This window comes from Chelonia mydas, chromosome 28 (assembly GCF_015237465.2).
Source record: "Chelonia mydas isolate rCheMyd1 chromosome 28, rCheMyd1.pri.v2, whole genome shotgun sequence".
Classification (NCBI taxonomy): Eukaryota; Metazoa; Chordata; order Testudines; family Cheloniidae; genus Chelonia; species Chelonia mydas.
Genome location: NC_051268.2, coordinates 655521 through 666676, shown reverse-complemented (window position 1 = coordinate 666676; position 11156 = coordinate 655521). Strand labels below are relative to the sequence as shown.

The 11156-nt window shown below is 59.2% G+C and overlaps 1 protein-coding gene across 3 annotated transcripts in view; it reads left to right on the top strand.

Moving 5' to 3' along the window:
- The window catches only part of LOC102943252 (mucin-17-like), a 39649-nt gene extending 28817 nt beyond the window's left edge, over nt 1-10832 (top strand). For 2 of the 3 annotated variants that reach the window (XM_043537190.1, XM_043537188.1), the window contains exons 9-18: nt 8-133; nt 1104-1222; nt 1657-1718; nt 2321-2466; nt 2977-3045; nt 4014-4185; nt 4826-4993; nt 8011-8135; nt 8614-8693; nt 9693-10832. In XM_043537190.1, coding sequence (XP_043393125.1) covers nt 8-133; nt 1104-1222; nt 1657-1718; nt 2321-2466; nt 2977-3045; nt 4014-4185; nt 4826-4993; nt 8011-8135; nt 8614-8693; nt 9693-9728 — 1103 coding nt within the window. In that variant the 3' untranslated portion in view covers nt 9729-10832. The remainder of the gene's footprint in view (nt 1-7; nt 134-1103; nt 1223-1656; nt 1719-2320; nt 2467-2976; nt 3046-4013; nt 4186-4825; nt 4994-8010; nt 8136-8613; nt 8694-9692) is intronic. The other variant, XM_043537189.1, reaches the window with a different exon arrangement.
- Nucleotides 10833-11156: the final 324 nt, after the last annotated feature.

Sequence of the window (11156 nt, the reverse complement as noted above, 5' to 3'; positions counted from 1 at the left end):
CCTGAAGTTCCCGCCACCACGCTGGAGACCCTGAGGTGTCAGAATGGAGGGACCCTCCTTGCGAACAAGTGTCTCTGCCTTCCGGTATTTACAGGGGAGCTGTGTGAAACAGTGATGAACCACGTCAACATTGGTGAGTGGCTCTGGCCTCCCCCATCGCTCTGGGGGTCCCTGTTGGACTGTCAGTCCCTGAGCCTTTTGGGTATCCATTCTCGCTGAGCGGCTTGTTCCCAAGGGTTTGGTTCCTGAGCCCCTATTCCGGGCTCACGGTGCCGTTGGCTGCATCGGCGACCCTGGTGGCTTTACCGGGGTGTTTGTTCCTGTGGCCCGTGACTGACACTAGCCTTTTTTGCAAGAGCATCGCACAAGCAAATGTGAGACGGGTGCAAAAACGGCTAATATCAACACAGGGTGCGTGAACAGGGGAGGGGGTCGTCCTGCTCTGTTGGCGCCGGAAACCCCCAGCCGGGGGGGCTGTGGCCAGCTCTGGGTGCATTAGGGGAGCTTTGGGAAATGGGGCAGTGGCCACCCTGAGGACTATCGAAGGCTAGAAACCCGACCTAGGGGGTGAGGTTGAACCCGGGCATGGTCAGCGTGGAGGACGGTGGGGACTTGAGCCCGGCCTGCAGGTCGGGGATGGGCTAGTCTGAGGGGACAGGGTCAGTTGTTCTCCGGGGCCCCCGAAGGCAGGAGAAGGAGCAAGGGGCTTAATCCGGAGCAGGGCCAAGTTCAGTTGGGTTTTAGGAAACGCTTCCTGGCTCTCAGGGTAGCTCGGCTCCAGAACAGGTGCCATGGGCGGGTCCCATCTCTGGAGGCTTCTCAGAGCAGGTTGGACAAACACCCGTCAGGACTGGGCTGGGGTTACTGGTCCTGGCTCAGCATGTGGATCTGGGCTCGGAGTCCCTTCCAGCCGGCCGTTCCTGGATTCTCCAATGATGGACCAACTTTAGAGGCTCAGAAGAGGAGCCAAACTCATTTGGCTCTTTAATTACCCCTGCCCCGATCTCGTGGTGTTTAAACCCAGCCTGGTGAGCCCCCGCTCGTCCTCCCCGGCTCGTGAGCGCTCGGGGCTGCCACAGCTGCACTTTGTTTCCCATTTGCAGATGTGGTGAAGGCGGAGATCAATGTCACCGTGGTGGTGACGAACAGGAACTTCTCTGAAAGCATGGAGGATCCAATGTCCACAGCGTTCAAAGTGTTTGTGGAAATCTTCATTGCCCGGGTGAGGGAGACCAGGCTCAGGAGGGCTGGGGGGAATGCGCGGAGCTGTGGGTGAACGGGGAACTGCTGTAGTGGGGGCAGAGATGGGGTCTGGCACGCCGGTGAGGGGTTAGATTGCAGGGTCTCTGGAGGCAGTGCCCCATTGCACAGGGCCGCGGTGTCTCCTAGGGGCAGGGGCCCTGATGCAATGCATTATGGGAGGTTTGGGTCTTTGGCAGGTGGGGGATGGTCCCTGGGGCTGGGTTGAGCCGTGGAAGGTCCAAGGCAGTCTGGGGGAAGGAGCGTCCCACTGGTTTGGGGGAGCAGGGTCTCTGCTGGGCGGGGGACAGCTGCTGCAGCAGGGCAGGTCTGTGCGGAGCACAGGGAAGGGGGCCAGGGCTCCATGGAGTAGGGGGAGCACTTTGCACCCACCGTGCTGAGCCCGCTCTCTTGCAGATGGACCCGATCTACAGGGAGACGGTGCCTGGGTTCCTCAGCATCGAGGTGATCCAGCTGAGGTGAGGTGTGGGGCCTGGGCCCCATGACGGGAGTTGGGGAAAGGGTCGCCAACTTTCTAGTCGCACAAAACGAAACCCCCTGGGCTGGGGCAGGGAGTTGGGGTGCAAGAGGGGTTCAGGGTGAGGGGTTTCTGTGGCACTTGCCGTTGTTTCCAGGAAGCTGTCACCATGTCCCTGCAGCCCCTAGGCACATGGGCAGCCAGTGAGGCTCCACACGCAGCCCGCACCCTGAGGCCTGGCTCCACAGCTCCCATTGGCCGGGAACCTCCACCAATGAGAGCTGTGGGGGTGATGCCTGCAGGCGCGAGGCCAGTGCATGGAGCCTCAGTGGCCGCCCATGTGCCATGGGGCTGCAGGGACCTGGCGGCAGCTTCTGGGAGCAGTGCGGTGCCCCAGGGCAGGCAGGGACTAGCCTGCCTTACCGACAGTGCACCGCCGGCCGGACATTTCACCAAGTGGTCGGCAGTGCCAACCGGAGCTACCAGGGTCCCCTTTCGACCAGGCCTTCCCGTTGGAACCCGGACGCCTGGCAACCCTGGGGTTGGGGGAGTTTCATCCGGTGGCCCCCTGATGGCTTTTCTCCTCTCCTTCTCCTCACACAGTAAGGGCAGCGTGGTGGTGGATCACCGCGTGGTCCTGGATGTGCCCTACGCCAGCTATGCCAGTGTGTACACCCAGGCTGTGGCCAACGTCAGTGCGCGGCTCAAAGCCACCAATTGCACCAATAGCTCGACCAGCACCTCTCCAGGTCTGTACCGCACCTTGCCTGGCCAGCCGGCCCCCCTTTCATGGGCCCAGTGCTGGCCATCCAGCTTTTGGGGTCTCTGCGAGGTGCCAGCCATCCCGCAGACCCGGCATCTCATCCCTTCCCTGCAGAGCCTTGCATGCCGTCCTTGCCATATTTCCTGCATCAGTCTTGGGCTCTCAGGAGGCACCAGCCAGCCTAGGGGGTCTCTAGAGCCCTCTGGGGTGATGACAGAGACCCCCCTTACTCTGCTGCATCTGTCCCGCAGAGTGGTTAGCCCCTTCTCTCATTCGGCCTCCAGCTGGGCCTGCCCCCCTGTGCAGACATGGGCCCCCCAGGACCAGCGCTAGTGGCATCCCTATAGTTCACACCCGCCTGCTCCCAGAGCTCCAGCGTTGTGGCTTCTGTCCCAGCCCTGGGGTCCTCGCTGCTCCCCACCCCTATCCCCAGGTGGAAAGCCACCAGGGTCCGTGCCGAGGGGCGCCACTTACGGGCCTGGATCTTCTCTTTCAGCTGAGGGGCAGGAATTGTGCTTCAAAGCCAACGCAACGCACGTCAACACGGTCCCCCTGATGATGGCAGGTGAGATGCAGTCTTGGAGAGGCGGGGTGGGCGGGGACCATCTGGCCTGACCTCCAGATACCCACCTCCAGAGTAATTCCCAGGTCTGTTAGAAAAACCTCTTTCCTTTGCTGTAACATGGGTGGAGACTCCAACACAGCCCCTGGGAAATTTGTCCCCCGCTTTGTTACCAGCACTGCCGGAAGCCTGGGCCTTTGCGGGTCAGACCGCACCCCCCAAGTGACGGAGGCTCCACCACTGGGACTAGCGAGTTGATTCCCCTGGTTAATCAGCCCCCAGCATCACAGACATGGTGCCCCATTTCCAGGATCCCCTTGTCTCACTTTGGCGTCTGCCCATCTCACCGGGAATGGAGCCGCGGTCGAAGCCTATGGAGTCACAAACAGCACAGAGCAGCCGGGATGGGAAATTCGGCCAAGAGATTTTCAAACCAGGAAGGAAAATGAGACCAATTGTTGTTGGCTGTTCGGGGCATTCTGCCGGCCTCTAAAGAGAACAGACAAATGCGGACGTCAGATGCCCCCTTGTTTGTGTGTTAACACTGACATAGGCAGCAAATTCCCAACTGATGATAACTGGGGGAACTTGCTGCCCCAAGGTCTGCCTGAGGCCCAGTAGCATTGGCCAGAAAATGGAAATCCCATCCCGTACAAAATGTCACGTAACTGGGGGGAATGGAAATATGCTGCACTGGGAGGAAAGGTCAAGGGGTGACATTTTATACAGGGAGGATGTTCAAAAAAAGAATCCCAGTGCGGGAGACCCAGAACGGGTGGTCCTGCTGCCTCCAGCATCCTGGGAAGGCTGGTATCTGCTCCTGCTGGCTCTTGGGGGGTGGCAGGGGGGGCCTGGAGACCTCAGGACGGAACTAGAGCCCCAGCGTGTTTTCCTGGAGGGCGGTTCTGGGGCTGGCCCAGCTGGAACTGGAGGGATGCCCGTGCTGACCTGCTCTGGCCCTGTCTCCCCAGGTGTGTGTCTGAACAACTCGATCATCAGCCAGGCCTACCAGAAATACTTCCTGCCCGTCAATGTCTTGGGGCAGCTGATGTGCGTCTCCAACTGCAGCATCCACCACCCCGACACCTATGCCTGCAACGGCCGGGGGTACTGCTACATCCAGCTGGGGGGACCCACCTGCTAGTGAGTGTCACCGCCCAGGGCGGAGGTGTGGGGAACTCAACTGCAGCTGGGGAGGGGGATGGAGGCCGGCTGTAACACATGGGTGCCAGGAACCCGCTGCTGGTCCGAATGCCACACTCTGGAGCGGCAAAAAATGGGAGGGGAGGTCACTGGGGCACAGGGCTGGTCACCCCCCTCTTCAGCATTTGCTCCTGGGGAGCATTGGGCAGACTTGGGTCAGGCCTGAGCCTCGGCACCGGGGCTGGGACCATCTCTTGCTGAATGGGGTCAGGGGTCCCTTTCCCACACTTCTGACATCAGAACCCCCTACCCCTGCTCTAACCCCCTAGGCCCCTCCTCTTCCCAGAGCTGGGGAAAGAACCCAGGCATCCTGGCTCCCAGCCCTCCCTGCTCTAACCCATGAGATCCCTCTCCCCTCCCAGAGCTGGGGAGAGAACCCAGGAGTCCTGACTCCTAGCCATCCCTTCTCTAACTCACCAGCCCCCACTCCCCTCTCCGAGCTGGGGAGAGAACTCAGGACTCCTGGTTCCCAGCCCCTTGTCTCTGACCCACCAGCCCCCACTCCCTTCTCAGAGCCAGGGAGAGAACCCAGGTGTCCTCACTGCGTCACAGTCCTGATGGCCTCCCCCTCTCTCGGCAGCTGCCAGCACTCGGATTGGTACTGGTTCACGGGCAGTCACTGCGAACAAGTCGTGAGCAAGGTGGGCGTAGCAGTGGGGGTGGCGCTCGGCCTGGTCGTGCTGCTGCTGGTGATTCTTGTCCTGGCCATCTGCCTTGCCTGGCGTCGGCACTGGAGTGGCAAGCACAGGTACGGGGGGAGGGCCTGGGGCAGGCGGGGCCTGGGGAGGCACAGCATGGTGGGATCTAACCCATCCTGGGCAGGGGTTTGTCTGACCTGCTCTTAATAACCTCCAAGGACAGCGATTCCACCACCTCACTGGGCAATTTATTCCAGGGCTTAACCACCCTGACAGTTAGGAAGTGTTTCCTGATGTCAATTTAAACTTCCTTGTGACGGGTTTGGTCAGAGAGACCCCTCTCGGGACTGCCACCTGATGTGCTGAGACTACCTCTGATCTCATTTTCCCTGCCAGCTTGGGACGTCCATACCCTGTCTTGTTGAGCCAGAAATGCCAGCCTGCTGCAAACACAGACCCAGGTCTGAGCCATGTCCCCCAAAAGCTGCAGACTTAACTGAAAACAGCTTAAGAAGTGCTATTGTCTCTAGCACCCAGACACCCAGCTCCCATTGGGACCCAAACCCCAAATCAATCCGTTTTACTCTGTATAAAGCTTAAACTCATAAACTCATAAATTGTCCGCCCTCTATAACACTGATAGAGAGATATGCACAGCTGTTTGCTCCCCCAGGTATTAATTACTTGTTCTGGGTTAATTAATTAGTAAAAAGTAGGATTTAAATGGTTCCAAGTAATAACAGACAGAACAAAGTAAGGTACCAGGCAAAATAAAACAAAAACACGCAAGTCTAAGCCTAATATAGTTCCAATAAGCTTCTTTCACAGGCTAGACTCCTTTCTAGTCTGGGCCCGATCCTTTCCCCTGGTACAGCCCTTGTTCCAACTCAAGTGGTAACTAGGGGATTTCTCATGACTGCAGCCCCCTTTGTTCTGTTCCTCTCACTTTTATAGCTTTGGCACAGGGCGGGAATCTTTTGTCTCTCTGGGTCCCCACCCCTCCTTCTAAATGGAAAAGTACCAGGTTTAAGATGGATTCCAGTACCAGGTGTTATGGTCACATATCCTATGAGTCCCCCAAGCCTCCATTCTTCCTGGCCTGGCTCACAGGAAGGCCTGCCTGAAAACAGAGCCATTTACAACCAATTGTCCTAGTTGATGGGCGCCATCAAGATTCCAAACCACCATTAATAGCCCACACTTTGCATAATTACAATAGGCCCTCAGAGTTATATTTCATATTTCTAGTTTCAGATACAAGAGTGATACATTCATACAAATAGGATGACCACACTCTGTAGATTATAAGCTTTGTCATGAAACCTCACAAGAGACCTTTTGCATGAAGCATATTCCAGCGACATTATATTCACACTCATTAGCATATTTTCTTTAAATCATATGGAGTGCAGCGTCACACTCCCTTGCTGCAATTTAAGCCCATTGCCTCTTGTCCTGTTAGAAGAGGTTAAGGAGAACCAAAGCGGTGGAGCTCCTGGAGTCTCTCACTCGAAGGCAAGGTTTTTAATCCTTCTCATGACTCTTCTCTGACCCCTCTGTGATTTAATCACCATCTGGCTGGAACTGTGGGTGCCAGAACGGGCAACAGATGCTCAGACTCATGGATTTTAGTCTTTTCCCTTCCCTTCCCCTGCCCCAGTCAGGTAGGGAAGGATTTCATAGAAGGGGAAACTGAGACACTGATTTCAGCCATGGTCGCACCCAGGCTAGGCACAGAGGGAAAACTACCTCTCTGCCCCTACTTGATGGAAACCTCAGAAAATTCCCTGAACTGAAAATTCCGCCCTCCACCCCCAGAAATCTCAGTTTGGGATAGTTCGGTTTCAACCATTTTCAGTCTTTAAAAGTTGGGAACCGGAAAATTCTATCCTTTTTTTGGTTCGTTGGTTTCATTTGGAAAATGGCAAACTGGGGCAGTACAATTTCAAAACTCTTTTTTCCCCCAGAGTCAAAAACTGCATGGATGCCTGAGGCTTTCCTATGCCCCATTTTGAGAAATGAGTGTTTTTTGACCCCCCAAAATCCCATTTTGTCAACCCCCTCTGCCCCGGATAATCTGCACTGGGAAGGACAGAGGGCCAGGGAGGGGTCTGGTCTTTCCGGTGAGCCTAGGACTGTCGCTGCCTTGAGAGCCAGCGGGGGCAGGTGTATCGAATGCACACTCTCCCCCCGGGGGACGATGCCAGGGGGACAGGCGCCGAGTCCTGCAGAGTGTTCAGAATGATATTGCAGAGAACGCCCACATTCGTCACACCCTGGGGCCAGGCATGGGTCAGACCCCAGCGTCCAGCCACGCCCAAGAGAGAGGATCTCAAGCTGGCCTGGGTGAGGAGCAGGGCGGCCGACAGGGCCAGGGGAACGGAGGGGCCAGTCTCTCCAGAGGTGGTTGGAAGATGCAGCTCGCTGAGTGGGTGAGATTTGCTGGCCCGGGCTAAACAGACGCTCAGACACATGGTCCTTCCTGGCCTTGAATGCTCTGAATCTCCTTCCTTAGAAGTTTCTAAGGTCGGGCTTGACAAAGCCCTGGCTGGGATGATTTAGTTGGGAATTGGTCCTGCTTTGAGCAGGGGGTTGGACTAGATGACCTCCTGTGGTCCCTTCCAACCCTGATCTTCTATGATTCTATGAATCTGAGACCTTTTCTTGGCCTCATCACTGTGGCATCTGGGTGGCTCCACTGAGTCACCAATAGATTTTAGTCTCTCCCCCTGCCCCACCCCATCAGGTAGGGAAGGATTTCATAGAGTGGGAAACTGAGGCACGGGAGAGGAGGGATTTGCCGTGAGCTGGGGGAGCCAGGCCCCCAAGCTGAGACTCAGGACTCCTGGGTTCTCGCCACAGTTTTGCTGCAGACCGCGTGGCTTGGGGCGAGTCCAGAGGCTGATCCTCTCGGACGGGCTTTGTGCGCCAGGCCGTGCTGGGGTTGTACTGAGGACAGGCTGCGCCAGGCTCTGGCCAGTTTTGAAACCAGAGAATTTGAGACATTTGGGGGGGATGGAAATTGGAGGTGGGTATGTGGCAGCCGGCCCCCCCTGAGTGCACATGCCGGGGACTGCGGGGGGCCGGGCCTTGGTGCTGACGGGCGGTATGGCTGCTCTCTCTGCAGTGTGGCAGACCTGGAGGAGAGTCAGGAGAAGTGGTACAACGACAAGGAGTGGGAGTGGAACACGCCACCCCCGGGAATCACTGCCAGGACCCCGACTGCACCCAGCTGGACAGGTAACATCCCAGGTGTGTAGCCACGTCCCCCGGCTCTGGGCCTAAGGGTGCCAGGCTGACCTCAGCCTCCCCTCTCCACTCTGCTGGCCTGGCTCCTTCATGCTCTGCAGGGGTGCTGAGCAGTGGGCGCTGGGAGAGGGTCTGGGTGGAAGGGGGCTGGCTGGGCAGGGGGTTCGGCTGCTGCCTCCAAGGCACAAAGAACTGGGAGATCTGGGAGGAGCCTGAACCCAAGGTACTGGCCAGGTGCAGTGGGTGCCCGGGGCCAATCCTGCCACAAAGGGCTGATTCTGGGGCAGCCTTAGCCCGGCGGGGGTGGAGGGGGGCTGGGAAAGGGAGGGGATGGAATGGGGGCAGGAGAAAGTGCATGGCAGGGTGGGGTCAGGGGACCAGGGTGCAGTGGGGCAGGGGCAGGAGTGTTGGGATAGCCGAGGGTGGAGGAAACTGGACCCCCAAATGGTAGCTGCTCACCCCATTCTGGGGTCTCTTGCAGGGACTGAGGGAGGCACTGGCAGCCACAGAGTCTCCTCATCCTTCCGGCCTTCCCTGGACAAAGTAGACACGTCTCTGCAGGTACCTGGCCATTGGCAGAGCTGGGGGGAGCCCAGGGCTGGGCTAGCAGGGGCTGTGGGTCGGGTTGCCAACTTTCTAATTGCACAAAATGAACACCTTAGCCCCACCCCTTCCCTGGGGCCCCACCCCTTCCCCAAGGCCCCGCCCCCTGCTCACTACATTCCCTCTCTTCCTCAGTGGCTCACTCTCCCCCACCCTCACACACTTTCAGTGGTCTGGAGCAGGAAATTGGGGTGCAGGAGGGGGTGAGTGCAGGGTCTGGGGTGGGACTGTGGATGAGGGTTGTGGGGTTCAGGAGAGAGCTCCAGGCTTGGGGGTGGGGCAGAGGGGTTCAGGGTGTGGGGGGGAGCACTGGGATGGGGCAGGGGGTTGAGGTGCTGGGGAGGTGAGGGCTCAAGCTGGGGGTGCAGGCTCTGGGGTGGGGCTGGGGATGAGAAGTTTGGGGTGCAGGAGGGGGCTCTGGGTTTGGGAGTGGCTCAGGGCAGGGGGTTGGGGCATGGGCTTACCTCCAGCATCTCCCAATCAGCGGTGCAGTGTGGGGTCTAAGGCAGGCTTCCTGCCTGTCCTGACTGCACTGCACCCCAGAAGCGGCCAGCAGCAGGTCCGGCTCCTAGACAGAGGTGTGGCAGGTGGCTCTGCATGCTGCTTTCACCCACAGTCACCGCCCCTGCAGCTCCCATTGCCCATGGTTCCGGGCCAATGGGAGTGCGAAGCCAGTGCTCGGGGCAGGGGCAGCTCGTGGAGCCCTGTGGCACCCCTGCCTAGGAGCTGGACCTGCTGGCTGCTTCCAGGGCACAGCACGGTTCCAGGAGAAGTAGGGACTCGCCTGCCTTAGTCCTGAAGCACCATGACTGGGTGCTGACTGGAGCTACCAGGGTCCCTTTCTGACCGGGTGTTCCGGTCAGAAACTGGACACCTGGTCACCCTAGCTGCGGGTCGGGAGTGAGGGGCATTGGGCACTCCGCATTGCCTGACCCAGGCTGGCTCTGCTTCCCCCAGACGCAAATTGCCCGGCCCCAGGTGACCCGTATCTGAGTCCCGGCAGCTGGTCTGGCCTGCGACATCCAGGACTGATCCAGCGGCCGTAGCTGTTGGAGGAGGCTGCTCCCCGGGGATCTGCACCCGTCAGACCTGCGGAGCTGAGGCCGGGGGGCCCAGGCCGGACGTGAACCCGGAGCCACCACCAGGCCAGTCACTCTCTGCTGCCAAGACCCCCCCGTGGGGCAGGGACGCAGCGGATCCGGGACTGGACACTGCTGAGCTCCCGGGGACTGGCAGGCACCAAGCCGGCCGGGATTGGGACAGTGCTGCTGTTGGTGGTGGTGGGACACTGGGCACTGGGCCATGGGGTCAGGGCAGTGGGGCAGGAGGTGGTAGCGTCCCCAGCTCTGCCTGCGTCTGGGGGCGGGGCGTTCCTCTTTGGCAGCCAGGTGCCAGGTGCACGGGTGGAGCTTTCCCAGGCCCTGGCTGGCCGCACTGAGGTTGTTTGCACAGCGGGTTCAGCAGATCGTTTGTCAAAGAGGAAGAATGGGCAGGCCAGGAAGGTGCTGGCTGGCACCAAGCCCCTCTGCTGGCGATTTCCGGGGTGGGGGTGTTGTTGATTTCCAATTGTTTCCTTTGCCTGGAGCAAACAGGGGCGGGATGGAGGTAGGGGGAACGGGGGCTGCGTTCCCAAGGGGTGAGGCCAGGGGACCCAGGCATCCAGAGGAAGTGAGGATGGCCCATTTCCAGCTGGGAGGAGGTTCTCAGTGAAGACAGGGGACCCAGGCGTCCGGGGGAAGAAGCCACGCTATAGCAGAGCAAGGCAAAAGGCATTGGCCAGGTTCATTGCTCTGCAGGGGGGGCGCCCCTGGATCAGATTTCCCCACCCCCGGGAGGGGGCTGCCTCTCCTCATGACAGACTCCCCCAAGACAGGACAGCCCCCCCGGATTTTGCTCCCTGACAGCCCCTGCGGACTGAAATAATGTAAGTGTAAGAAATTAAGCTCTGCTGTTGTGATTCTCGGAGGGGAAATAAAGCGGTGAGAAAATGCCAGGCGTGAGTGGGTTTCCTTGCCCGGGGGTGGGTGTTATTTTGAGAATGGGGCTCTTGTTACCTAAGGCTCCCCAGTGAGGAACTGTGTCTCCAGACACATGCCCCCCACAGACGCCCAGACAGGGAGTAGGAATTCCCCCCCCCAATTCAGGGCAGACTTGGGGGCGGGGACGAGAGCAGCGTGTCCCCCCCCCAGATCATGCTCATGTCTGTGCCCCGGGGGGCGTCTGGTGCCTGCCAAGCCGCACAGCACCTGTACCCAAACCTGGCTGCTGGGGCTGCTCGGTCCTGGGAGGGGATGGGTCGGCCCCAGTCTGCCCAGCCCAGGGCTGGCTTGTGCCAGCTGATGAAGTGGTGCCCAAACACCTGACAAGGGTGCACGTGTCCCTGCTATCGCGGCACGTGACTGCCAAGTCAGACGGCAACGG